General features: G+C 42.1%; 1 protein-coding gene across 4 annotated transcripts in view; it reads right to left on the reverse strand.

Moving 5' to 3' along the window:
* Nucleotides 1–23,382, reverse strand: part of HNRNPD (heterogeneous nuclear ribonucleoprotein D) — a 26,025-nt gene extending 2,643 nt beyond the window's left edge. For 2 of the 4 annotated variants that reach the window (XR_010601225.1, XM_005292087.5), the window contains exons 1-7: nt 23,024–23,382; nt 20,350–20,406; nt 8,475–8,643; nt 6,411–6,572; nt 5,230–5,361; nt 3,905–4,004; nt 3,664–3,810 (exon numbers count right to left, since the gene is read on the reverse strand). Coding sequence is in view for 2 of the 4 variants with exons in the window: in XM_005292087.5 (XP_005292144.3) it covers nt 3,664–3,810; nt 3,905–4,004; nt 5,230–5,361; nt 6,411–6,572; nt 8,475–8,643; nt 20,350–20,406; nt 23,024–23,241 (985 nt within the window). In the remaining 2 variants the exon portion in view is untranslated. The remainder of the gene's footprint in view (nt 1–3,663; nt 3,811–3,904; nt 4,005–5,229; nt 5,362–6,410; nt 6,573–8,474; nt 8,644–20,349; nt 20,407–23,023) is intronic. The other 2 variants (XR_010601226.1, XM_065596042.1) reach the window with 1 other exon arrangement.
* Between the last annotated feature and the right edge of the window lie 3,001 nt (nt 23,383–26,383).

Consider the following 26,383-nt stretch of genomic DNA (forward strand, 5'->3'; position numbering starts at 1 on the left):
TGTCAAGCCTGACCTTAAAAACCTCTAGGGAAGGAGATTCCATCACCTCCCTAGGTAACCCATCCCAGTGCTTCACCACCCTCCTAGTGAAAAAGTTTTTCCTAATATCCAACCTAAACCTCCCCCACTGCAACTTGAGACCATTATTCCTTGTTCTATCATCTGGTACCACTGAGAACAGTCTAGATCCATCCTCGTTGGAACCCCCTTTCAGGTAGTTGAAAGCAGCTATGAAATCCCCCCTCATTCTTCTCTTCTGCAGACTAAATAATTCCAGTTCCCTCAGCCTCGCCTCATAAGTCATGATCTCCAGCACCCTAATCATTTTTGTTGCCCTCCGCTGGACTCTTTCCAATTTTTCCACATCCTTCTTGTAGTGTGGGGCCCAAAACTGGACACAGTACTCCTGATGAGGCCTCACCAATGCCGAATAGAAGGGAATGATCACGTCCCTCGATTGGCTAGCAATGCACCTACTTGTACAGCCCAAAATGCCGTTAGCCTTCTTGGCAACAAGAGCACACTGTTGACTCATATCCAGCTTCTTGTTCACCCCTAGGTCAGGGGCGGGCAAACTTTTTGGCCTGAGGGCCGCATCGGGTTTCGTAAATTGTATGGTGGGCCGGTTAGGGGAGGGGGTCATGGGCCCCCCCAGGACCCCTGCCCCATCCACACACCCCCGCTCCCTGTCCCGACTGCCCACGGACCCCCACCACCCCATCCAACCCCTCCTCTCATTTCTGATGGCCCCCCTAGGGACCTCTGCCCCATCCAACCACCCCTTCTCCCTGTCCCGACTGCCCATGGAACCCCTGCCCCTGCCTGCCCCCTTGCCGCCCCATCCAACCCCCCCCTCCTTCCTGACTGCCCCCCTGGAACTCCTGCCCCCATTCATCCCTGTTTCCCCCCCCCGACCACCATCCACACTCCTGTCCCCTGCCCACCGTCCCAAAATCCCCTCTCAACAAGACTGCCAGGAGGGATATGCATTGAGAGAGATGGAAATCAGAGACCCAAGGCATGAAGCTGGGATGGGGCCTAGCTGACCACAGTACAAGGTGGAGCAGCCACCAAAACACTAAGCAGACATATTTGCTATCAAGAAAGTAGTTTAGACGGATAGATGCTTGAGAGAGGCTTGAGCAGGGGATTCTCAAACTGGGGGTCAGGACCCCTCAGGGGGTCATGAGGTTATTACATGGGGGGGTCGCGAGCTGTCAGCCTCTACCCCAAACACCACATTGCCTCCAGCATTTATAATGAATTTTTTTTTAAATTTATAGGAGGGGGGAGGTTGGGTCGCACTCTGAGTCTTGCTATGTGAAAGGGGTCACCAGTATGAAAGTTTGAGAGCCACTGAGCAGAAGTCCCATAAGGAAGGCCCATTAACTTCATTAGGAAAAGATTTAAGTTCCATGAGGGCAGAGACTCCCTAATGAGGGGAGGGAAGAAGGGGTGAATGCCCTTAAGGAACCTGGAGACTGTAGGGTTTGTCCTTAATACAAATGAGGCAGATGACAAGAGCCCACAGGTAAGGTTAAGAAAGGCAACCTTGACAGGGGGTTAGATGATGGGGAGAAGACACAGAAAATTACAATAGGGTCATAGGAACAACAAGAGGGAAATCAGAATCTGCTCACTGTAATAGATATCTATACACAAATGCAAGTACAGGTATTAGTACATACGCAAAATTACTCAACTGGCATCAGAGGCCTGGGGGATAAATCTCATGACTGGAATACTGCTATTCAAGAAGAACAAGCAGGGGAAAAGGGAGGAGGTATTGCATTATATATCAGAACATATACACTCGTTGTGAGGTGCAGGAGGTTAGAGGCAGACCAGTTGGAAGTCTCTGGGTAAAAATAAAGGGGGTGGGGAAAGGAAATAGGGATCAAATTAGGAAGGGGAGGTGGATTAGGCATTTCAAGAACAGAAATATCCAAAACAACACACCTGCTAGTAATGGAGGACTAACTACCCAGACATTTATTGAAAAAATAATACCGCAAACCACAAAATTTCCAGTAAGTTTTTGCAATCTATTGGGGAAAACTTTTTGTTTCAGAAAGTAGAGGCAGTAACCGGGGAAACAGCCATTTTAGACTTGGATTGTGACCTACAAGGAGGAATTGGTTGCAAATCTGAAGGTGGAAGGCAACTTGGGTGAAAGTGATGAAATGACAGATTTCACGATTCTAAGAAATGGAAGAAGTGAGCACAGCAGGACAAGGACAATGGATGTCAAAAAAGCAGGCTAAAAAACTCAACTTCACTCTTCTGATGGTTAGAAACCTTTGTCTAATTACAAGCCTAAACTTATTGATGGCCAGTTTGTATCCACTTGTTCTTTTGCGGGAAAGCAAGCATTAGGGTGGCTAGTAGTGTCAACAAGTGGACCCCATTCCAACAAAGATGGAAGCAGTTATGGGGACTTAAACTGCAAGGAGTCCAAGTTAATTGATGCTGGAGCGTCCAGCTCCAGAGGAGTGTGCAGAAGAGGTGACAGTGGTGCTCAACAATCTTCAAGCGACTCATGAGTCAGAGTACAAAAAAAGAGAAACTAACTTGGCAATGGTGCCAAGCATGGAACAGGTACTGAGGTTGGCACCTCCTAAATTAGTGACAAGGCTATTGAGGTCTTGGTAGAAGGCACTGATCTTGTCTTCAGTGCCACTTTGGATGTATTCAATGCCAAATGAGGGATTTGCTCCCAGTAGAGCACAGAGGAAATTATAACCTTGAATCTATGGTAGAACTGGCATTAAGGCTGGAGTGGCACAGTGCATCTTGGGTCCAACATCTTGGCTCCAATGTCAGAGGATCTCAGCACAGAGGCTGGTCTTGGTAGCCTTCATGGGCCCATCAAGATATCAGGCTGTAGGCAGTGAGAAGCCAGATGAGCTTGGAACCGCACGTCTCCCACATCTGGTGCATGAAGTGAATGTGCAACAGACCATACTCTGGCTTTACCAAATGGGTTTCACCCAGGCACAGGAGGTACCAAAAGTGGGTACAAATCTTAAAGCCCCTGCGGGGATTAGGGCCCAACACAGTCACAATAGAGGCTAAGAAAAGGGTCATCTACACTGAACTAACCTATACCACACTAAAAGCTAGTAAAGAAAGATTGAGGGTAGGCTAAGTGAAGATTTAGTGTGAGGACACAAAAGCAAGTTCCATTTGCTCTCTGTGGGGACAGATAATCGGAGGCAATTGGGAGGTTGCACTCCCTATAAAATAGGGCGAGCTCTCTTGTGAATCTTCCAATGGGCACAGCTTTTCAAGGCGTTTCACAGTTCAACACCAGAGGTGGCATATAACAGAAGGGGGAAATGTACAGAAGTCGTCAAAATGAAGGGATAGTCACTGAAAAAGCCTGCATATCCCACGTGCGTACCAGCAACACATATGGTCGACTGCTGCCATGAGTACTAAAGGTCAGTAACTCAAGATCAAGCCAAAAAACAGGTTTCTATGAGATCAGGGGAGTGGGCACAGGTATGGATACATTTTCGATTCCGGCTTCCAAGAGATTAAACACTAAACAAGATTTAAAATACCCATGTAGGGTACTTCAAGTCATCTGACATCCCTTCTCACTGTACAAGTTTAAAACAGAAGTCAGATAACACTTTATATAGAAAGCTCAGTACTTACTGCTATAGTCACCATATCCATAGTAGTTGTTGTAACCAGTGTAGTCATATCCTCCATAGCCACCGTACCCTGGGCTGTTGTAGCCATAGTTGCCATATCCCTGATTCCAGTAGTTGCTATATCCCTGGTTCCAGTTTTGACTGGGGCCTGAAGCACAGTAGTAAATTGCCAAAAAATTAGAATACTGAAAGAATATAGACACCTTTCTAAAATTACTAAAAAAAGTTAAGCACAAACTTACCACCACCTCTTCCACGGGCTCTCCCAACAAATCCTCCTCTACTTCCCCATTGCTGTTGCTGCTGATACTGTTCCTTTGACATGGCTACTTTTATTTCACACTAGAAGACCAAAAGTTAAAATCAAACCTAATTGGAAAAAAAGCAGTCTTTAAAGTAATTTATAGCCAACTGATTGTAAGTTAGTACTTTAGTTAAGAGATGAACGTAGAATAAAAAAATAGTCACACTGGAGATTTATGAAAAACAACAAATAACGTCAACCTAAACAGTTACCTACTCTAGTTCATAGCGTGTGAACATTCAGTGACAAACTGTTTAATCACTTCTGGTATAGACACTAATTCTTAAAGGAATTGTTTAGATTAAATTTTATTTCTATACTTCAGTTTTTCCATCTGGTTTACAAATTGTATAGCCTTAGAAAAGTTTGGACCAGATTTGAATTATGAAAGCATCAATAGTTTTACTCAATTACGTTTTGAAAGCTCAACTCAGCTGTCAGTATATAAACAGTCATGTAAAACTTAAGCTTTCATTTTTACATTATTTTTGCTATTGGCCATACTTACACAAGTGATGCAATTTCTGAACTATACAGTCCAGGATATGCTAATAAGCACGTTTCCATTTTGCTTTAGTACCAGTTTAAGACAATTTTCACTGGTTTATATTCCACTTAAGTAGTTTACTAACAAGAAAGCATTTCCAAGTGGTTGAAGAGTTAAACCAGGATGCAAGAATGATATTGATTCAAAGAAACAATCCATTCCAAAATTATAGATAACATATATGTGGTAGAAGAGGGCAAAGAAGGCTGTGGAAGGGAGAGATTCCAAGGTTCTTAAAGGAGGCTGTAGTGGGCCCTGAAGGGGATGAAATGTAAGTCTCACGGGGCGGGGGGGTGGAGGGAGAGAGGAGAGAAGGTTTGTGCACTGAGCCCTACCAGTGGGAATTCAGGGCTTTGGGGATAAATGAGTGTGCTGTTGCCATATCCCTGAATGAAAAGGATGATAAAGTGTCTAAGGCCACAAACTTGTTGGAAGCAAGAGTGGCATAGGGTCCAGAGTCTCTGTTCCAGAGGAAGACATGAACAATGGTTCCCAACATGCATCAAAAAATCTAGGCACACTTGGTGCTTATATAGTAAAACGTTGATGAGCTAAAATACTTTGTTATAGCTAGACCATACATGTCCAGACCATACATGTCCAGGATACTATCACAAATAAAATGGAGGCAGCTCTTAATGTATTCCATACACAGGAAATTATTTGCTCTGTTACAACAAGCAATTTAAAATTCCTCTAGTAAGACTTTAACATACTTTACTAAGACCGACGTTGTGGTATTTTTTTTCCATTATTTTCTTCACTGGTTCCTCATCCTTGAAAGTAATAAAGCAGAATCCACGCCTTTTGTTGGTTTTGTTGTCCATGGGAAGCTCTATAGATTCCACCTGGTGAAAACAAATTAGCATATTTCAATGTCATTCTTACCAAACAACCCTCCGTACTTTACTATGTTTAAAATCAGATAATCACAAAGTTACATCTGCATAGCTCATATTATTTAACTGAACTTATTTAACCGATATGTGCAGGTAGCAAGTTTCCATGCACAGGCATTTTGCTCTCACCATACATGGAAACTGTAAGTAATATATACCTATATATTTCATGTTCACATTCAAATTTAAGTTACATGTTTAAAGAGTATTCAATAATTACATCAGCATGATTTGCTTCACAGTATTTTTCAGTCAAGTATTCCTAATTTCCAGGAAATGTAGTTCCAGTTTCATGGCACCTATATTACCAATCCTGGCACTAAAACCATGTTACAAGAACAATTTTAGATCCTGAGTTTAAGAACTTGACTGCAAATATACCAATGTAAGTAAGGAAATGTCCAACATATCTCCTTACCCAAGTTACAAAGTAGGTTTCAATTTAACACAGACCAGTTAAGGTCCACAGTACATTACGAAGTGGAACTACATTTGTAATCAGGGTAGAGCACAACCAGTTGGTGACCAGGTTTATTGACCGTTGTGTTGACGTGGGCTGAAAGATTCATGTTAGCAGGATTTGCCAGGTCAGTGGGGAATAGGCAGCCATTTAAGCCATCTTTATAGAATTTATGGAGATTCACCAACACAAAAGATACTTTTGCCTACATTTACCCTGAAGATAAAGTTAGAAAATAAAGCACAAGTATTTTACTCCCCTTTCAAAAAAAAAAAAAAGGTCTTAGCCCACTGGGTGAAGAGCATTTTCAAGGCAAATCTGAAATGCTTTAGAAACCAAGATTAGATTTCCACTTAGTCTAAAAAATTTCAAACACTCTGTAGTTAGGTCTAGAGTATACACTGGCCAGGCAAATGATGTGAAGCCTCAACATTTTAAAACCATGCTTTAAAGCAGTACCACCACTGTCAAAGTTAGAATGTTTCAATGTCAGAAGCTACTCAAAACAGAAGTGGATTAAACAGCTTTTGTCACATACCTCACCAAAACCTCCAAAATACTCCCTTATTTTCTCCTCAGGCGTATCTGGAGATAGTCCACCAACAAAAATCTTTTTAACAGGTTCTTTTGTTTTCATGGCTTTAGCTCTTTTCGGATCAATCACTTTTCCATTCAGTTTATGTTCTTTTTGGTCCATGACCTATAAAATTTGAAGTTAACAACATTTTGACTTTTCAAACTAACTAAATACTTTACTGCAGTTTTTGGTAAAGATGCTAAAGACACAGCATTAACTAAAGATGGGCATAAACTGAGCACTTTTACAAGTGCACAATCAAGTAACAGATCTGCAATATTGGCCAATATACACTATGTGTTTCCTCCACAAACTCTAAATCTAAGCACTTATCACTTTGGAGCCGAGTGCCATAAAAGAAAGTCAAGGACACAGTATTCAAAGAAGGCACCCTAAAAGAAAGTTTGAAAAAGATCAAACCGCTTTACAGTTTGCGAACTACCATCTGTTTAGACCAGGTAAGCTCCAATATTCTTGCCGAGCATACGGTTCCACAGTACTGGATATCCAAGGTCCTTTGTTTTTTATATTGTTATAAATTTCCCAAAACTTGATCAGTTTTATTACAAAAAATTAAAAATGGGTGAAAACTGGTGCAAAAAGTGGACTTCCATTTTTTGGGTAAATTTGAGGGTAAACATCGTGGGACCAGGTAGGCAACAAACAGAGAAAAGTAAGAGTATTGAAAGAGTGCAAAAACAGTTTAATACTGTGGTTTATTTCAGGAACAGTGCATTAATAGCACATATGCATGTGCATATATTTTCCACAACATTAAATTACATTGCTTTAACAGAACCCCACATTTAGACTTAGACTAATTTATTATCATTTGCGGTGTAGTTGTAGCCATGTTAGTCCCAGGATGTTAAGAGAGAAGTGCTAATACACAGAGAAGCTCAAAAGCTTGTCTTACAGCAACAGAAGCTGGCCAAATAAAAGATGTTACCTCACTAACCTTGTCTTTTTAATTTATTATTAACAAACACATCTACCTAACAACGTATTGGATTTTCTTAACAGTCGTATTTTCAGGTACTTGAATGATCCAATATTCAGGTGAAAATTGGTACACCTCTACCCCGATATAACACGAATTCAGATATAACGCGGTAAAGCAGCGCTCCGGGAGGGCGGGGCTATGCACTCCGTCGGATCAAAGCAAGTTCAATATAACGCGGTTTCACCTATAACGCGGTAAGATTTTTTGGCTCCCGAGGACAGCGTTATATCAGGGTAGAGGTGTATAAACCAAATAGCTTTTGTAAAACCCAGGAATTTTTTAGTAAAAACCAGAAATGAAGGGCCTTATGGATATCTGTTTTTTTCAATAGCATTTAATACTGTAGTGTCTGAGGTATTGTCTACACTTCAAAATTATGTCCACCTAACTTACACTGGCATACAGCGACTGCAGTTATTAAATCGCTTATGCGTGCACACACTTAGCTCCGTGTGTCAGCAGTGTGTCCCCTCTCCAGGAGCGTTGTAACAATTCTATTGTCAGTGTAGGGCATTGTGGGATGGCTCCTGAAAGCCAGTAACAGTTGAGGTAAGCAATGCAGTGTCTACACTGACACTGCATCAAACTTAATTACATCGACTGTGACTCTACACTGCTTGGGGAGGTGGTGTTACTAAAACGGCGTAGAGAGGCACTTACGTTGGTGGGCACCAAATGTAAGTGAAGACACTTCCATAGCTAGGTCAATGTAAAGGAGATTACATCAAGCTACCACTGTAGTGTACACAAGGACCAAGGCCTGACATGCTGAGAGAGATTTCCTTGCAGTGAAGGACATGAGACCATGCTTCAAGAAATGTTGTTCATTGCCAATGAGTTGGACAGGTCATGGTTAAAGTAAAAGCATTTCAAAAAGCAGCCTCTGGAAAAATATTGCTTCTCAAAGCTGTATCTTTTTAATAGATCACGTAGACAAGATGCACACACGAACCTTATTACTGAGTTTCTTTACTGTTCATTTAAAGATTAAATGAATTAATTAGATTAGAGAATAACACTACCTTATCTACACTCTCAGACTCTTTAAAAAGTACAAAGCCAAAACCCCTTGATCGCCCTGTGATAGGATCTAACTTCAGAGTGCAGTCTACGACTTCACCAAATTTGGAGAAGTAGTCCTTCAGATCTTTCTTTGTAGTGTCCCAGCTAAGGCCTCCAATGAACATTTTCCTGTAAAGACAAGATTATTAATTTGTTAATATCTGTTCTAAAATTTGACATACAGGATTTTTTTTCCCCATAAGAGCTCATTTTTCCAATTAGGGAACTTTGGTAGGATACTATTAGCAATACCCCTTTATATATCTGATCATCCCTCTACATTTCAGAAAGTGGTCCTGGTCAAATTTGTCACAAGTGCAAATATGCCCTGAAAAATCTATGTAAAAGTGACATTCTGAGTTCCATATTTGTGTCAGTCATTTATTTAGTTTACAAATAAGACTTATTAAGCTGCCAGCCCTACAAACTCAATGTGGGGGCTGAGAAGACAATGATGATTCTTCCTACTTCACATCACCACCACCAAAGATCCTTCGAGCCACATTCTGTTTTCAATTGCACTCAGCCTCACAGGGGATCAAATGTTGATTAAGTTGTCATTATTCCATAGTTACTTTTCAAAATAAATGCACAAAATAAGTGCAGATTACCCACTGAGCCGTATATGCCAGTCTGGGCTGGACAGGCACAAATATGTTTGGTTTGCCACTACTTAAGTTCCTAGACATAAACTACCGGGTTGGGGACAAATTACTCTACTCACACAGAAGGGAAGTAAGCAGTATTGGAACATGACTGTAAAGTTATGTGCTCAGACCAAGACCAATACTAAATTTATAAAATTAAATACTGATGAGGTAATGTGTTTTTTCCAAAATGAGTGCCCAAACAAGTTGTAAATCCATTGTTTTCCCAATCACACTGGCCATGCAACTTAATGTGGGTAGGCTCATCTAAGTTTGATTTTCATTTTAATTGTAAATATGGTGGTACACTAGATAGTTTGGAATCAAGTCACTCTCCCAATGCAAAGAGTTGGGAAATAAGGGGTGAAAAGGCCAAACATCTTACCTCCTCAAAAAGGGAGCATTTTATTATTTGTGTCAACTTAAATTAACCAAGTGAAATTGTGAATGGAATCTTTCCTAAAGCTATTATACAAATGTTATTTGTACCCCTTCAAGTGAAGAATCATTTTCAAGTAATTTTGCTTTATTTTGGCTCCAAAAATCACAAGAGAAAACAAGATCCAGCCAGATCTGCAAAGACATTTCCTACAAGACCTAGTACTCTTCATTGCCTCAACTAAAACTTACTTCCACAAGTTGGTATTCATTCTAGTAATCCCTAGAACGGGGCGGGCAAACTACGGGCCGTGGGCCGGATCCGGCCCAACAGGGCTTTGGACTGCCGGCCCCATGCTGCTGCTGGAAGCAGCTGGCACCACGTCCCTGAGGCCCCTGGGGGAGGAGGGGCCGAGGGCTCCGTGCGCCCCCCACGCAGCTCCCACTGGCTGGGAACAGGGAACTGTAGCCAATGGGAGCTTCAGCGGAGGTACCCGCAGAGGAGGGTAGCGCACAGAGCCCTCTGAACCCCTCCTGTACCCCACACCCCAACCCCCTGCCCTGAGCCCCCTTGTGCACCCCACATCCCTCCTGCGCCCCAACTCCCTGCCCTGAGCCCCCTCCTGCACTCCTTACCCCCTCCTGAGCCCCAACCCCCTGCCCTGAGCCCCTTCCAGCACACTGCACCCCCTCCCATACCATACCCCAACCCTCTGCCCCAGCCCTACACTCATGGCCCTGCATGCAATTTCCCCACCCAGATGTGGCCCTCGGACCAAAAAGTTTGCCCACCCCTGCCCTAGAATGTTCCTCTGCACACAATATAAATCCAAACTTTGTGTTACACATGTGGAGAAAGTCACTTTACAAAATATATACCAGCACATCTATAGCATGAATTATGTCACATCACTATATGCCGGACGACCTCTTTAAATCAAAGCTGCACATACAGATCGGACCATCAAGGCTACTCAATCTAAGGTCTTGCTATGTTAGTCATGGCCTTAAGAATGCATAGACTTTTGACAGATTTATCTAATCCTTATGCAACTGCAGTGGACACAGAGAGGCTTCAGCCTGCAGATGTTACATGCGTAACACCAGTGACTACAACATATCCCCCCACCAAAAAAACCCATTCTGAATTAATCCCCAGCAGACCCACTCCTCTCCATCCGTTCACATATTGTTCCAATAGCCTTTGCTCTCTACCGCAGAGTACTAGAAGCCCTTCTCAGGATTAGTGCTTTCAAGACAATATGAAGGGATTAGTTGGGCAACTGAGTGTTGCACCACCACATTAGTGGTGACAGACACTCAGAAGTGCTCTACGCTCCAGAGATGCTTTAAAACACCGATATTCAGACTTAAGTGGTTCAGGAGTCAATTAGCAACCAACATTACCTAAAACAGCCCCAGTAGTGTGAACTCTCTATTTTCCATTTTTATATACATTATTCTCACTTCAAAATGACTGACCAAGTATACTTATTTTATCAACTATAACTGGTTAATAACATAGTAAAAGCATCCTTATTGGTTAATAATCAAATCACACAGTGTTTTAATAGCATGTGCTTCAAAGAGCCTCAGGAGACACATTAAAGAGCCACTTGCAGCTCGCAAGCCTCAGTCTGAGTAGCACTGATTTAGGAGGATACATTTATGGGATAATTTCTTCAAGTTTTCAAGGTTTTTATAACAAAAGAAAAGGCTTAGTGTTCCATATCTATGGCATGTGGGGAAATAAGACTTCCCAGCAAATTATTTGGGGAACTTTTTGCTGCGTGAAGGAAAGAAAAAGACGACATGTGTACAGGACTCGATAAATGAGCAAAAAATAGCAATGCAAACTTACCAAAACCTTCCCTCATATCATTATACCCATGAAAAGGCTAAATAACTGTGAAACTTACAGTACAAATCAAGCATTTTTTGTCTACTTCCATAAAATAAGCATAGCAATACTGTTTAGATTAAGATAGGCCATTAGCACGGCTAGCCTTTTTGGCTCTTAAAGATGTTGAAGTACTCTAACATACTGTAATATCTTTAAACTAGGGTTGTCAAGCGGTTAAACAAATTAATTGTCATTAATCATGCGGTTAAACAATATAATACCATTTATTTTAAATATTTGTGGATGTTTACTACATTTTCAAATATATTAATTTCAATTACAACACAGAATACAAAGTGTACCGTGCTCACTTTATATTTTTTTTTATTACAAATATTTGCACTGTAAAAAAACATTGTATTTTTCAATTCACCTCATACAAGTACTGTAGTGTAATCTCTTTATCATGAAAGTTAAACTTATAAATGTAGAATGATGTTCAAAAAACTCCATTCAAAAATAAAACAAATGTAAAACTTTAGAGCCTACAAGTCCACTCAGTCCTACCTCTTGGTCAGCCAATCACTCAGAGAAACAAGGCTGGTTACAATTTGCAGGAGATAATGCTGCCCGCTTCTTGTTTACTATGTCATCTGAAAGTGAGAATACGCGTTCGCAGGGAACTGTTGTAGCTGGTGTTGCAAGATATTTATGTGCCAGATGCGCTAAAGATTCGCATGTCCCTTCATGCTTCAACCACCATTCCAGAGGACATGATTCCATGCTGATGATGGGTTCTACTTGATAATGATCCAAAGCAGTGCGGATTGATGCATGTTCATTTTCATCATCTGAGTCAGATGCCACCAGCAGAAGGTTGATTCTCTTTTTTGGTGGTTTGGGTTCTGTAGTTTCCGCATCAGAGTGTTGCTTTTTTAAGACTTCTAAAAGCATGCTCCACACCTCATCCCTCTCAGATTTTGGACGGCACTTCAGATTCTTAAACCTTGGATCAAGTGCTGTAGCTATTTTTAGAAATCTCACATCGGTACCTTCTTTGCATTTTGTCAAACCTGCTGTGAAAGTGTTCTTAAAACGAACATGTGCTGGGTCATCATCTGAGACTGCTATAACATGAAATATATGCAAAATGTGGGTAAAACAGAGCAGGAGACATACAGTTCTCCCCCCCAAGAAGTACAGTTACAAATTTAATTGACACTTTTTTTTTTTAAATGAGTATCAGCATGGAAGCACGTCCTCTGGAATGGTGGCCGAAGCGTGAAGGGGCATACAAATATTTAGCATATCTGGCATGTAAATACCTTGCAACACTGGCTACAAAAGTGCCATGCGAACACCTGTTCTCACTTTCAGCTGATATTGTAAATAAGAAGCAGGCAGCAGTATCTCCTGTGAATGTAAACAAACTTGTTTGTCTTAGCAATTGACAGAATAAGAAGTAGGAGTGAGTGGACTTGTAGGCTCTAAAATTTTACACGGTTTTGTTATTGAGTGCAGTTATGTAACCAAAAAAAATCTGCATTTATAAGTTACACTTATACAAGTACTGAAGTGCAATCTCTTTATCGTGTAAGGCGAAATAAAAAATAATATCTCTTATCATTGTTACAGTACAGATATTTGTAATCAAAAATAGTAACGTAAAGTGAGCATTGTGCACTTTGTATTATGTGTTATAATTGAAATCAATATTGAAAATGTAGAAAAACATCCAAAAATATTTAATAAATTTCAATTGGTATTCTATTGTTACAAGTGCAATTAATCGCAATTTATTTTTTTAATCGCAATTTTTTAAAATTAATCATGTGAGTTAACTGCAATTAATTGACAGCTCTACTTTAAACATTAAAAAGTTGTAAGAAAAGATTGTCTATTTGACAAAATGCACTGTACACCTCTACCCTGATATAACGCGATCCGATATAATACAAATTCGGATCTAAAGCGGTACGGCAGCGCTCCGGGAGGGGGGGGGGGGAAGGAAGTGGGGGAGGAGGAGAGAGAGAGAGAGAGGAGGCTGCGCACTCCAGCGGATCAAAGCAAGTTCGATATAACGCAGTAAGATTTTTTGGCTCCCGAGGACAGTGTTATATCGGGGTAGAGGTGTATGTATATTGAAGGCTGAAGTTAACATGGTATTTACTCTTTTATGAAATAGTAGCAACTTGGGTTTTAATTTCCCACTTTCAAAGGAGTGTTTTATTTTTGGATTACCTGGAATCTGGGCTTTTGTATTTCTCTCAGTGTTTAAATATGTTTGATGAGCAGTGAAAATACCCAGATCTACCTTATTTTTGCCACTGTGAGGATTCCCTTTGGCTACATAGGATATTAGATGAACACTACACTTATCTCCCCTCATCGTGCTATTTTAAAATTAATTTAAAGTTAGATGTTTGAATTTAAAAGATTTTAACTATGTTCACATTTAAAAGTGAATTTCACTTGCGATCCATCTTAAGGACTCAGAAAGTTTAAGTTGGTTATTAAAATGATTTTCAAGTGTTGAAATGGATAATTATGCTATAGCATTTTAAATTAATTTTAAAATAGCAGGATGGGGGGAGATAAGTTAATTTTGTAATAAAGTTATTGAATTATTGATATAGAAATACACTGTATGAAATGCTCCATTTAAAATAGGTTAAATATGGGAAGCCTTGAGAAAAATTCACTAATGACATGAGCTTGATGCTGTTGGTACTACCCAGCCCAGTCACTAATGTTATCTGGGTAGGCAAGAGCTCATGTCAATCTACCCAGCAAAATCAACCAACTTCCAACTCAAGTGCTAATAGCCATCTATTGTAGGATTTGATACTGCTGCGCATCATTGTAGTATCTAAGAATCTTCCACTTAAAATCAACAGCAACAATAAATCCCCTAGTGGACTTCTTGGGGGCTATGGCTCCTGTCCCTTGGTGTAAAATCTGCTTGTGTTAAGTTTTGGGTTGTTTGTTTTGTTTTTATTTGTAAAGATTATTAATTTTATTTTTAAAATAAGAATTTAGTGGTAGTGCTGGATGTCTGTGTTGTGTCATAACACTCATGCCCAGACCCAAGTGCCCCATCAAGTCCCTTCTCTTCAAAAGTATGAGGAAACAGAGAGACTTTACAATGTGCCTCAAAAACCAGGCTCTCTCTATCAGCCAAACTGGGAGATGAGTACCACCACAACCAGCTTGAGCCTCTGAACTGATCTTAACTGTGGTGATTCACAGGTGGTATCTCGTAGGAATACAACTGGAACAGTTCACAGGATTTATCTAAAAAAAGATAGTACATTATTCCCACCAGCCAAAGTCCAGGAAATTTTGTATTTGTAAAAATTATCCCAGTTACACAACATTGGGTTTTAGAAGTGGCAACTTGCATGTTGAAGTGTCAGAGAATATAAACAGTTTTTTTGTTTGTTTGTTTTTTGTTTTGTTTTTTTAACACCCATGCTGAGTACCCACACTACCAACTGAAGTCAATGGGAGTTAAAGGTGTTTAGTATCTCCGGGCGAAATGAAGCCTTAATAAACCCAAATGTTAAAGTTGAGTGGAATTAGACAGCACCACAGAGTTTAAAAGACCTTATGCTAGCTATGGAATGGACTTCTGTATATAACCACCCTGATGTACGGTGGGTATATATAGGTAGCCAGTAATGTACATAGTGGCCTGTGATGCAGTAATGTAAGAATGGAACAATTTCATAAGACTAATAAGGCAGAAAAGCCTTCACTGTCAATGAAAGAGCCTGCAGGAATATATTTTATAGGTACAATAAATAAGGTTAAGATTTTGTCATGGTTATTTTTAGTAAAAGCCACAGACATGTCATGGACAACAAACAAAAATCCACGGAAGCTGTGACCTGTCTAACTTTTGCTGCTGTGGCTTCACGGTTTCCCCCACCACCATGGTGGCTGGGAGCTGTGGGGTTCCCCCTCTGGCCATGGCCGCTGGAAGCTGCAGAGGGGGCCCCCCTCCACCCATGGAAGCTGGAAGCTGCAGGGTGACCATATTTCCCCAAAGAGAAAACAGAACACCCCCAGCAACTCACCCGACGCATCCCACCTGGCGCGTGCACGAGGCTGTTGCCTGTTGCTGGAACCCTGAGGAGGGCTTCCTCAGGAGTCTGTCACCTGTCACTAGAACACTGCAGGGGGCCCCCTACTGCCTGTCACTGCTGTCACCTGTTGCTGGAACCCTGCCATGGCCCCGCTGGCTGTCAGCTCCAGAGTCCAATAACCCCTGAGGCTGAAGCAGAGAATGTCATGGAGGTTTCTGGAAATCACGGCTTCCCTGACTTCTATGACCACCGTAATATAAATGTAGCCTTAATAATGAACAATGTTAGCAATATGGCCTCTGGAAAAGTGAAATCTCTTCAGAAGGGCACTGTCTAGAGAAAAATTCAGTCAGTATCAAACCAACTCACTAATGTACACAACACAAATTCTCTGGATGTGCTGAATAAAGCCAACTGACAACATGTGACCAATGAACAAGGAAGAATCAACCCCCCCCTCCCCCCCCCCCCCCAAAAAAAACCCCCCTTCAAAATACCTTTAGGAAGAATGACAGTATCAATAGTTTCCTCGGTGCAGAGCATTTCCTATGTAATCAGTATGGCCCTACCAAATGCACAGTCCATTTTGGTCAATTTCATGTTCATAAGATTTTAAAAATAATAAATTTCATGATTTCAGCTATTTAAATCTGAAATATCAGTGTTGTAATTGGAGGAGTCCTGAGCCAAAAAGGAGTTGGGGGGAGGGGGGGGTCACAATGTTATTGTGATGGAGAGCGGTGGCTGCTGGCCAGGTGCCCAGCTCTGAAGGCAGTGCCACCACCAGCAGCAGCACAGAAGTATGGCATTGCCACCTTTACTTCAGCACTGCTGCCTGCAGAACTGGGTCCTCAGTCAGCAGCCGCCACTATCAGGCCGCCCAGTTCGGAAGGCAGCAGTGCAGAAGTAAGGGTGGCATGGTATTGCCACACTTAGTTCTGGGTTGCTGCTGGCAGGGCGCTGCCTTCAGAACTGGGCAGCTGGCCAACAGCCGCTGCTCTCCAGCCACCCAGCTCTGAAGGCAGCGCAGAAGTATGGGTAGCAATACCACGACCCCCATAAAGTAACCTTGCAACTCCGCTGCAACTCCCTTTTGGGTGAGGACCCCCCAATATGAGAAATGCTGGTCTCCCCCATGAAATCTGTATAGTATAGGGAAAAGCACACAAAAGAGCAGATTTCATGGGCCGTGACGAGTTTTTCATGGTCGAGAATTTGGTAGGGCCCTAGTAATCAGCTTGTGGTTTGGTGTTACCAATCCTCTGTAGAAACATCACCTCTTCCTACATAAAGCAACAGAAAGTCCTGTGGCACCTTTAAGACTAACAGATGTATTGGAGCATAAGCTTTCGTGGGTGAATACCCACAGACATGCGTCTGATGAAGTGGGTATTCACCCACGAAAGCTTATGCTCCAATACATCTGTTAGTCTTAAAGATGCCACAGGACTCTCTGTTGCTTTTTACAGATCCAGACTAACACAGCTACCCCGCTGATACTCTCTTCCTACATAGTCACTAATTCCCAAGGAATGTACCCTCACAGTAGTGGTTAAGTGGATAACATGAGGCATACTCAGAGACCTTGACTACAAATCAAGACTATACTCTGAATTTAGACTTCATGAGCTTGAAATGAGAAAGACATAACAACAAGGATTTTTGGCCAGCCAATTCACTTGGGTGCAAACCACTGCAGCCAATCACTGTGGAATGTAAATGCATCCCATAAACTTTCAGATTGCAGAAGCAGCATTTACAGGGCAGAGAGGAAGCCATGTCTCTCCAGCTCTCAGAAGAAGGGTTATAATGTCATGAAACCTTTACAGAGAAGAGATCCCGGAAACATCCCAGAAAACATATAAGGATTAGAGACTCAAAGCTGTACAGAAGTGGAAAAAAAGGCAGAAAATATGGAGCAAATAACTGAAAAAAGGGGTGGGGGGAAGACGAGACAGAGCTAAGAAGGTGACGGGTCTACCTTTAAAGGCTGAGTTTATGACTGTCAATCAGTAGCCAAATAATTCAGAACATACCCTAGAGTTTTGGAGTTTGAGTAAGAAAAGCATAGTCATTGAGGCGCTAAGTTTACAAACCAAGATTTCTAACATATACAGGCAAATAGGTAAGAAGATAATAAGTTTACATGATTACACCACATGACAAAGTGTAAGCAAGCCTTAATCAAAATATGTCAACATACATAGCAGCCATTGAAATCTGATGTGCACGCTATATTTTTGCCAGGGTCTGTTCCTGACCTCTTCTTGGAAGGCGGGTTTTTCTTTTTTAAAGATTAATCACTTCTGACTAGTGGAGACTTATACATTTAAAGATGCTGGAAGGGAAATCAGTTTTTGGTCTCTACTCCCACCTCAACAACAGGTGTCTCTGTGGTACCTGGCAGGTTCGGTCTCTGCTACTCTAACTTCACCAACCCCAGCTTTTCCCCTTGGATCATTCTCCCATATGAATATATCCACAATGCTTGCTTCTGCTGTTGCCCTGATCTTGCCCAAGCAGTAATGCGAAGATGACATGCTACTTGAGCGTTTCCGTGCTGCATACAAGGTTTTGAGTATCAGCAGAACTGATGACTCTTGTTAAAGGAGCAGTCAACCTGGGAAAAAATAATCTCAGGAAGTCTTTAAACCTACTAGTTATTTGGAATGTCTAATTTACGTAAAAAAGTTAGAGAACACACTTTTTTGATTAAACAACTTGGTGCATCTGACAATACTAGTTTATGGACTATTTCTCCTCTGTGTGCTTCCTGCTGAAAAAAAAGGCAGCTGTGTAAATGGGGGAGCAGAAGAGCCCTTCTGAAGTTTTATTTTTACTTGCTCTTTAAAGGAAATTCTATCTGGAAGTGAAATTTTGGGAATGTAGTGAATTTCAAAATTTGAAGTTTACAGGCTCCCTTTAATAGTACCTACAGACTTGGTAAAACAATACTTCATCAGTTTACAACCAGATGACATTTGGAAGGTTACTTTCACAATTGCAAAAGCTTAAAACTAAAGCCAGATCTATACTATAAACTTTTGCCAGAACAGCTATGGTGGTGAGAGATTTGATTTGAGAGTGACACACAACTATACTGGCAAAACTGCACTTTTGGACCTATAACTAATTTTGCTCAGGGGAAGTGGAGGACTGGAATAATTTTACCAACAAAGCCTTCCATGTGTAGAACTGGCTTAGAGGAAAGCTTAAATTCTGCAGAAACTGTTGGTACTTGGGTCCTCCTCTGATAGGCCTGTCAGGAAATTTCCTACTAGACAATGACATGTGGATTTTTTCAAGTCCACAGTTCAAGTTCTGGGAGACTAGATCAACAACATCCTGAAGCTCGTTAGCTGAGGGAATTAATGCAATGTTACAGTGCAAGCATTACCTGGTATGTTCTGACACCATTCAGAAAAGTTACTCTTAAAGTCTAGGCTGAAAATCACAACTCTCCACAAAACATCATCCACAACCTAATCCCAACCCTCAACTGAGCGTGCATTAAACAGCAAGGACATGGCAGAAATAACAGTTGTTTTAAGTTATAAAAATCAAAACTAAGTCAAAAGGAAAACAGGAATGTAAATATTTACTTTGCCAATGCCAAACAAAGTGTTTGGAGTTTTGTTTTGTTTTTTTAAAGGGGAAAAAAATATTGTTTCTGATTTCTCTCCCTGCTCTCTGTCAAGCCATTGTGGAAGCAGGGAGGGAAATCAGGAGGCTTCCAAGCATGTTTGCAGAGGGCGGGAGACAGATCTGCCATAGGGAAGTTATCTTCATCCAATGGGCCTGTCTTCTACTCTACCATTTGACTGGTATGTCACCCCCAGGAGGGGAGGGAGCCATTCCAAATTAGAAAACTGAGTTAATTGAAGCCCCTCTGAACTAGGGTTTGGTGGTACTTAAGAGAAAAGTATGTTGCTGCAGAGTCTAACTGAACTGGAGATCACAAACATATTTAGGACTACACTTCAATGAATCCTGGTCTATTGTGTTGTGTACAGAAACAGAAAGAATACTGGCAACTGTAATAGAAGGGCGAGTACTCAGTGCCTAATCTAAAAAGATCAGCATATTTAACATTTCTGGAAGGTATACTTATCAAACTGTTTACTTTGAAGGTACTTTGGATGCATTTAATTTCAATTACTAGTTAAAGGTAAACTGTAATGAGACACTTAGCAAACCTTATATTATGCTAAATATTACTAATTCAAGGCAAGCTTTAAAATGTAATGTTAGTTAAAAATTGGTAAAATTTCTCATCTCACACCAAGCATTAGCAGTTGTCTTCAGAAGATTAAGGGCTGACTTCACTAAGAATTTTTTCACATAAGCAATATAAGACAACCTTTGGTTACAGCAAATTCAGTAAGATTTTTGCCTCTTCCACGAGGATGGCTCTTATAATCCAACACTTTGTACTATTTAAAACAAAAGATTTACTTTCAATAAACCTCACTTCATTTTACTTGGAAATGAAAGAAAGGTAAATGCATTAGGATGAAAATCAGAAGGACATTATATCCATTTAACAACACTCAGTCAATATTTAGATATTTCTCCATTAATATAAAAGAACACTAATACAATGCATCTTTTTGACTAAATGGCAGTTACATAATCATAGAACACAAGCCATTTAAGTAACAATTTTTAAGCCTATACATTAGACCCTGCACATACAAAATTTTGTAGTTTCGCAGGTCATATATCCTATTATATATTTAAGCAATAACCACCGGGAATTTGTCCTGGGGATTAATAGTTGCCAGTTAGTGGCACAAGCCAGACAGGTGCCCCCCACAATGCTTTTCAATTTATTGCTATCAGAGCCCTTGAGCATTTAGAAATAAATGTAAAGTTTTACCATTCTTCCCGCTGTGGCGCTGCCGCTTCAGAAAGCCATGGGGAGGAGTTTGAATTGCTAGAGAACAACCAACCAATACAGTAACTGATCAAAATTCAATTTTCAGCATTTGTTAGGATTACAATTTTAACTTATTTATACTTTTTATAAACTTTAGAGTAATCACTGTAGCTAGCTATCAAGCACAGATGTTTAAGTGTCTAAACAACTTGAAGATGAGCAAGAGCCCACAGCAGCCATTAAAATGATACCAGCAAAGGGGCCAAAAACATTACAGGGAAAAACAAGCTAAAACAGCAATTAGCACAGTACCATATCAATAGGCTATAGATGGATGTTCACAGCTCAAGACTGCATCTCAGTAATAAATTATGCGCATGCCATAGTATCACACTTGGTAATACAACTAAAAATCTTGCACTTCTGTTATGGTTTAGTTTCTTGATGTTTATATCACCTTCCCAAAGACTAATTTTTTGTTCACCAACTAGAATTATTGGCTAAATTTTTCCAACATCAATGTCTACAGTTAGGTACCTAAACAGAAGTGGCCTGACTTTCCAGAGGTACTGAGTAGATGCTCTTCAACAAGAGCAGCAACGGGCTCCCAGGTCTGAAATATAGGCCACTGATTTACAAGCCTAAATATGGATTTAAAGATTTGTCTTGATTAGGAAAAGTTATGGTTACTTAAGAAGTGTTACCTAACCACAACCAAATCTCAACCACTCAATCCACACAGACCCTAAATCTAGATGTAACTATTGTTTTGAACACTCTTAAGTGTTCTGAACAGTACAAGTTTTGGAGTGCAATTCTATTCTGAAAAGTCGCTAATGGCATTGGTAAGGTTCCATACTACAAGCCTCGTAAAATCAATTAAAAAAACCACAAAATAAAAACGAAGTTCTTTTTGGCTTATGTACCATCACCAACAATAAAGATGGTGCAATTAGAATTTAGCAAATACTCCTGTCGAGACACAAGGAGAAATATAATCCATCTAACTTTTGCTGGGTTGCCTCTGTATGGCTTACAAGTGAAAAAAGCAGTGAATGCTTATTTCAGGCAGCAATGAAAAGCAGATGTGACTGAACGACAGACAACAGATTGGCTAAGTTAAGATGCCATTTCTGTTTCCTAAAAAATGAGAATAAAAGCCTAAAAACAAACAAAAATACTCCAGGCAGAGTTTTTATCCTGAGAAGAGTCAGAATCCATGAAGTCCACTAAAGACTTTGCTGTTGTTATTAACTTTTCGTAGAAGGCACTACAATGATGAGCCGAGCATAAAACCCTAAAATAGGGATTCAATGTATACTTCACACTAGATACTATAATTACCTCCTTTAAAGCTAAAGGCAGCAATAAATAAGTGTGAAAATACCACATTTTGAGATGGGTGAGATCGGGGAAGGGGTTTTCAGAAAAAGGAGATTGGGAGCTGTTGATGGCTCGGCGTAGTTTACCTGGCAGAGTACAAACTAACATGAAGGTGCAGGGAAGATGGGTTAGAGCAGGGGTTCTCAAACTGGGGGTCAGGACCCCTCAGGGGGTCACGAGATTATTACATGGGAGGTCGTGAGCTGTCAGCCTCCACCCTAAACCCCGCTTTGCCTCCAGCATTTATAATAGTGTTAAATATTAAAAAAAAGGTTTTTGGGGGGGGAGGGGGGAGGTCACACTCAGAGGTTTGCTATGTGAAAGGGGTCACCAGTACAAAAGTTTGAGAACCACTGGGTTAGAGGAATACCAACAGTTCACAACAATAGCTGAGAGAGCACATTAAGTAGGAACTCCTGGATTCCATTCTGCCAGTAACTAAGTGTGGGACCCTGAGCAGTCACTTAAACACTGTCAACCTGAGATTAGTTAGTCTTATCACGGTGTCATCCACAATTGCAACAAGACTCAGGTACAGTGGCACTGCATTATCTAACCCTGCTCACAGCAGAACTAGCCGGTAACTGATGCAGTCAATGCACAAAGTAAACTGAAAACCAAAAGTATGCTTGATAGCTGTTCAGTTATAGCAATCTTAGGCGTGATCTGCCAGAGTAAAAAGTCCTCAGACAGAAGTGTGTCTAGGTGCCTTTAGCTGTTGCAGGACGGAAAAAGCCTGCTGTACCTATGGGATTGAGGATGAGGGGCTCGATCCTCCAACCCATGGAAGAGAAGTTATGGGGAGCACTTGCCTAAGGGCAACACCTGACTGAGCGGGAACTGGGAGCGGTTTAGCTAGTCGGTAGCGCAGTTATTGAACTTTCCTAGGGCGGCCCACAGCGTCCCAGCCAGCCTCCACAGGGCCAGCATCGTCTCCCACTTGCAGACACACCAAGCCGCTGTCTCCCTACACCGCTCTGCGAGGGAACCGGTCGAGCAGGGGCGGTGACAATCGCGCGGCATCTCCCGACGCGGCCCGAGGCGCTTTACTGCCGCCGAGCTGCGGGCGGGGGCGGGGACAGGCAGCCCCGCCACAGGCACGCAGGGATCCCGGGCTCCCGCGCAAACTGCCCCCGGGCTCAGGGTTGGCGGCGGCCGCCGCCGCGGCTGTCACTGCGGGCCTCAGGCCGCCGAGATGTAAACAGCGGGAAACCCCACCGCGCGGCCGGGGGAATGGGGGGGGGGGAACAGGCCGGGAGCCGCCTCCCCGCCCAGAGCGGCCGTTACTCACCCTTCATCCTCCTCGTTCTTGCTCGCGTCTATCTTGGCTCCCTCCGACTCGGCGGCGCCGCCGCCGCCACCACCTCCTCCTCCTCCTCCGCCGCCGCCGCCTCCCCCTTCCGCGCCGCCCGCCCCAGCCATCCCCTCCTGCTGCTCCGCCTGCTCCGCCGAGCCGCCTCCGGCTCCGGCTCCAGCCGCCGAGTCCCCCCCGAACTGCTGCTCCGACATGACGCTGCCGCGCCCTACGAGCCGCGGCGAGCACGAGACCGGCGCGCGCGGATGCCCGCTTCCGCCTGCCGGCTAAGACCGCGAGGGCTCGTACTCCAGGCGGCGGACCTAGCTGCTGTGCCTCCTTCTCCCGCTTTAATGGCGCCGCCGCGAACCCCAACGTAAAATGGCGGGCGGAAAGAACGCAGGAAGATCACGTGACGCCGGTCCCTTCTCCAGCCCGCCTTCCTCCCATTGTGTATGCACTGTGTCCGTCTCTGAACCACCGAGAGAGAGGAAGTGAGTGGGTAGAGCGGCTCAAGAGCCATAGAGACGACAGAAAGAAAATAGTCAAAAAGCTACTCTACACCGCCGCCCTCTAGTACCGACTGGCGCTAAGGCGCACTGGGGATGGGGTCCCGTGAGGCAGAGACTCCAGCGAGCCCCGGCGACCGGTGACAACGGATCTGCAGGGTAGCAGCTGCCCGGGCTAAGGCAGCTAGGGCGGCAGTGAGCAGAGGTGCCGGGGGAAACTTTACTCCCCGTCCCTGAGCTACCTGGTAGGGCCGCGCCCAGTGCAGGGCCGCCCTACCTAAACACTGGGCGGAGTCCAGCAGACCCCCACCAGGCCTGGGCAGCCCTAGGCTGACCAGACAGCAAGGGGGGGGGGGGGGAGTAAGAGGAACCTATATAAGAAAAATAATATCAACAACATCAGGACTGTCCCTATAAAACCGGGACAGCTAGTCCCCCTACCTGGGCCCCAGCTGTTGTATTAGCATAGCCCTAGTGTCCCTTACATACACAAGGAATGGGTCATCTCAGTCCACAGAGGCAGGCAAAGCCCCCTCCCCCACCGCCGCTCAGCCTTGGAGATGGATTATGCCCCAACTCCTTAGGACAGGAAGTGAAGAATAGCAGGCCTAGGCACCTTTGTTTTGAAAGGAAAACAATGTACTCACCTGTCCTGCCCGTCCTCCTCCTATGGTTAAGGGGGAAGAGGTAAAAGGATTGCTACCTTGCCCTAGAGAGGAAGAAAAAATCCTCCCCCCCTCCAAAAGGGAATGTTAGTCCTGGAAGGAGAAAGTGGTCTTTAGAAAAGCTGGTAGGAAAAAGGGTAAGTAGGTTTTGAAAAACTGTTACCTTCAGTTTCATAAAGTTCTTCTCATAGCTGAAAGATACCACTCATGGCTTAGAACTTGCTTCCCCCATTCTCCACTGACTTTTTAAAAACATTTCAAAGTTGTTAATCTTTCCTTGAGAAAGTGTCCAAAATCAATTCATTGTTAAAACCCCCTTGTTAAAAAAAAAAAATCTGTTATCTATATTTCATGGATTGGGGAAAGCATCACTCCAAAAAGGGTAGATGTTGGGCTATAAGAGGTCCTTAGGTTTGGAGGACCATACTCTCTTTGTACTAAGAAATGTCATCTAGGGTTAAGTGTTAAAGACTGGATGAAATCTTGGGTCCACAAACCAAGAGCTTAGCTCTCATGATAAATTTCCTATTACTTGCCATGGAGAGAGAGGATGAAATGCTATGTTCAATTGAATGTGGACTGTTGCTACTAGGTATAGCATCTGTAAGAAACCAGGTAGGTATTGCAAATAACTCCACCCCAGCAGGTGTGGATTATCTTTTCTGAAGTCTAGACCTCAAGGGTAACAGTCCTTGTTTACCCTCACTTTAGGTCTCCTCTAATGCTTCAGTAGTCACTGAAAAAACTGAGCTAAGAGGTTACCTACTGTGGGTAGTCTTTACGAATAGTCATATTCCTTTTAAAAGTTCATTGAGTAATTTTTTTATACCTGACATTGTCATTTCCCTCCCTCCTCCATCTAAACAGGTTAATTTTTGTATATGAAAATGATTTAATACTGCACATAATTAGAGAAGAGCCTAGAAAAATTTTGATCCAAGAAAAATCTTTACAGAAGGTTAGATGGACATTTTAAAATCAAATTTGGTTCCATTAATGTCTGCTATTTCCCTTCAGTTAAAGTGTAAATAGTTGAGAATAGAAAGTCTTAGCTGTTTAACCAACTATACATTAGCAGAGAGGCTGACTGCAATCCTAAAAAATATCTAGGATTAGTTAGTTGCCTTGATTTTTCAGCATTTGTCAAAAACTTTAGCCATCAACATAGTTCAAGTGATTCAATGTCATTTAACTATATTTGTGTGGCCTTCCATGTGCTGGAGCACAAACACCACATCTGAGTGGATAAGTCAAAACCTACATTTAGTACAATGTAAAAATGCAGAAAAATCTAGATAGATACAACCAAAGAAACCTTAAACTATTAAGTGAAAGAGCCAATTTGAAGGGCAAGCAACTGCAAACTGTAAAGGAAAAAAAAAGGCATAAAACCAGAACAAAAAGTTAACAAAATACTTCAAATAAAATAGATTAATGGGGGGGGGGGGGGGGGGGAGACCACATCACACTACAGTATGCTAAAGAAAAGCTACAGTGGAACCTTACAAAAAGAGAGAGCTGAACAGAAGACTACCTGGCTGATGAAGTTTATACTTTTTCAAAGTGAGCACATGATGATTGAGTTAACGTTCTTCTGACAGAGAGGCTGGCTGATTTTTCCAATTGTTTTGTTTCCCACCCCCAAAATGTCCATTAACATTGTTGGAAGTTAACTTGTAAGTAACCCTGGGCCAGAGACAATCCTTTTATTTGGATTATGTATGAACATATAATCAATGCTTAAAAATAATGGAGGGAAAAATAGGCCCCCCTTTTCATAATGGCTAGCTTCTTCTTTACAAGAGCAAAACATCTGACCCAAATAGATCAACAGGAGCTGCCAATTAAGTAGACTGTAAACCTTGTAATAAGCTATGGATTTTAGCTGTACTAGTCCCATTGACATTAGCAAGAATTAAGACAAACACACAGGTTTCCAAGATCTGGCTCTTAAGTAATCCATATACCGGAGCACTGACTTCAAGCAGACTACTAGTCCGAGTACAAGTTTACTGGATCAATCCCCTAGAGAGAAAATACTTGGCTCTATCAATACTTCAGACAAATATGAAATGCTAAGTACATTCTATAGCACTTTTTAACCAAGGTGTTAATAGCCCTTTATAAAACAAAAAAACCTTTTAAAATCCATTAGATAGGCAAAAAAATTCTCATTTAGAGAG

The sequence above is a fragment of the Chrysemys picta genome, chromosome 5, assembly GCF_011386835.1.
Source record: "Chrysemys picta bellii isolate R12L10 chromosome 5, ASM1138683v2, whole genome shotgun sequence".
Classification (NCBI taxonomy): Eukaryota; Metazoa; Chordata; order Testudines; family Emydidae; genus Chrysemys; species Chrysemys picta.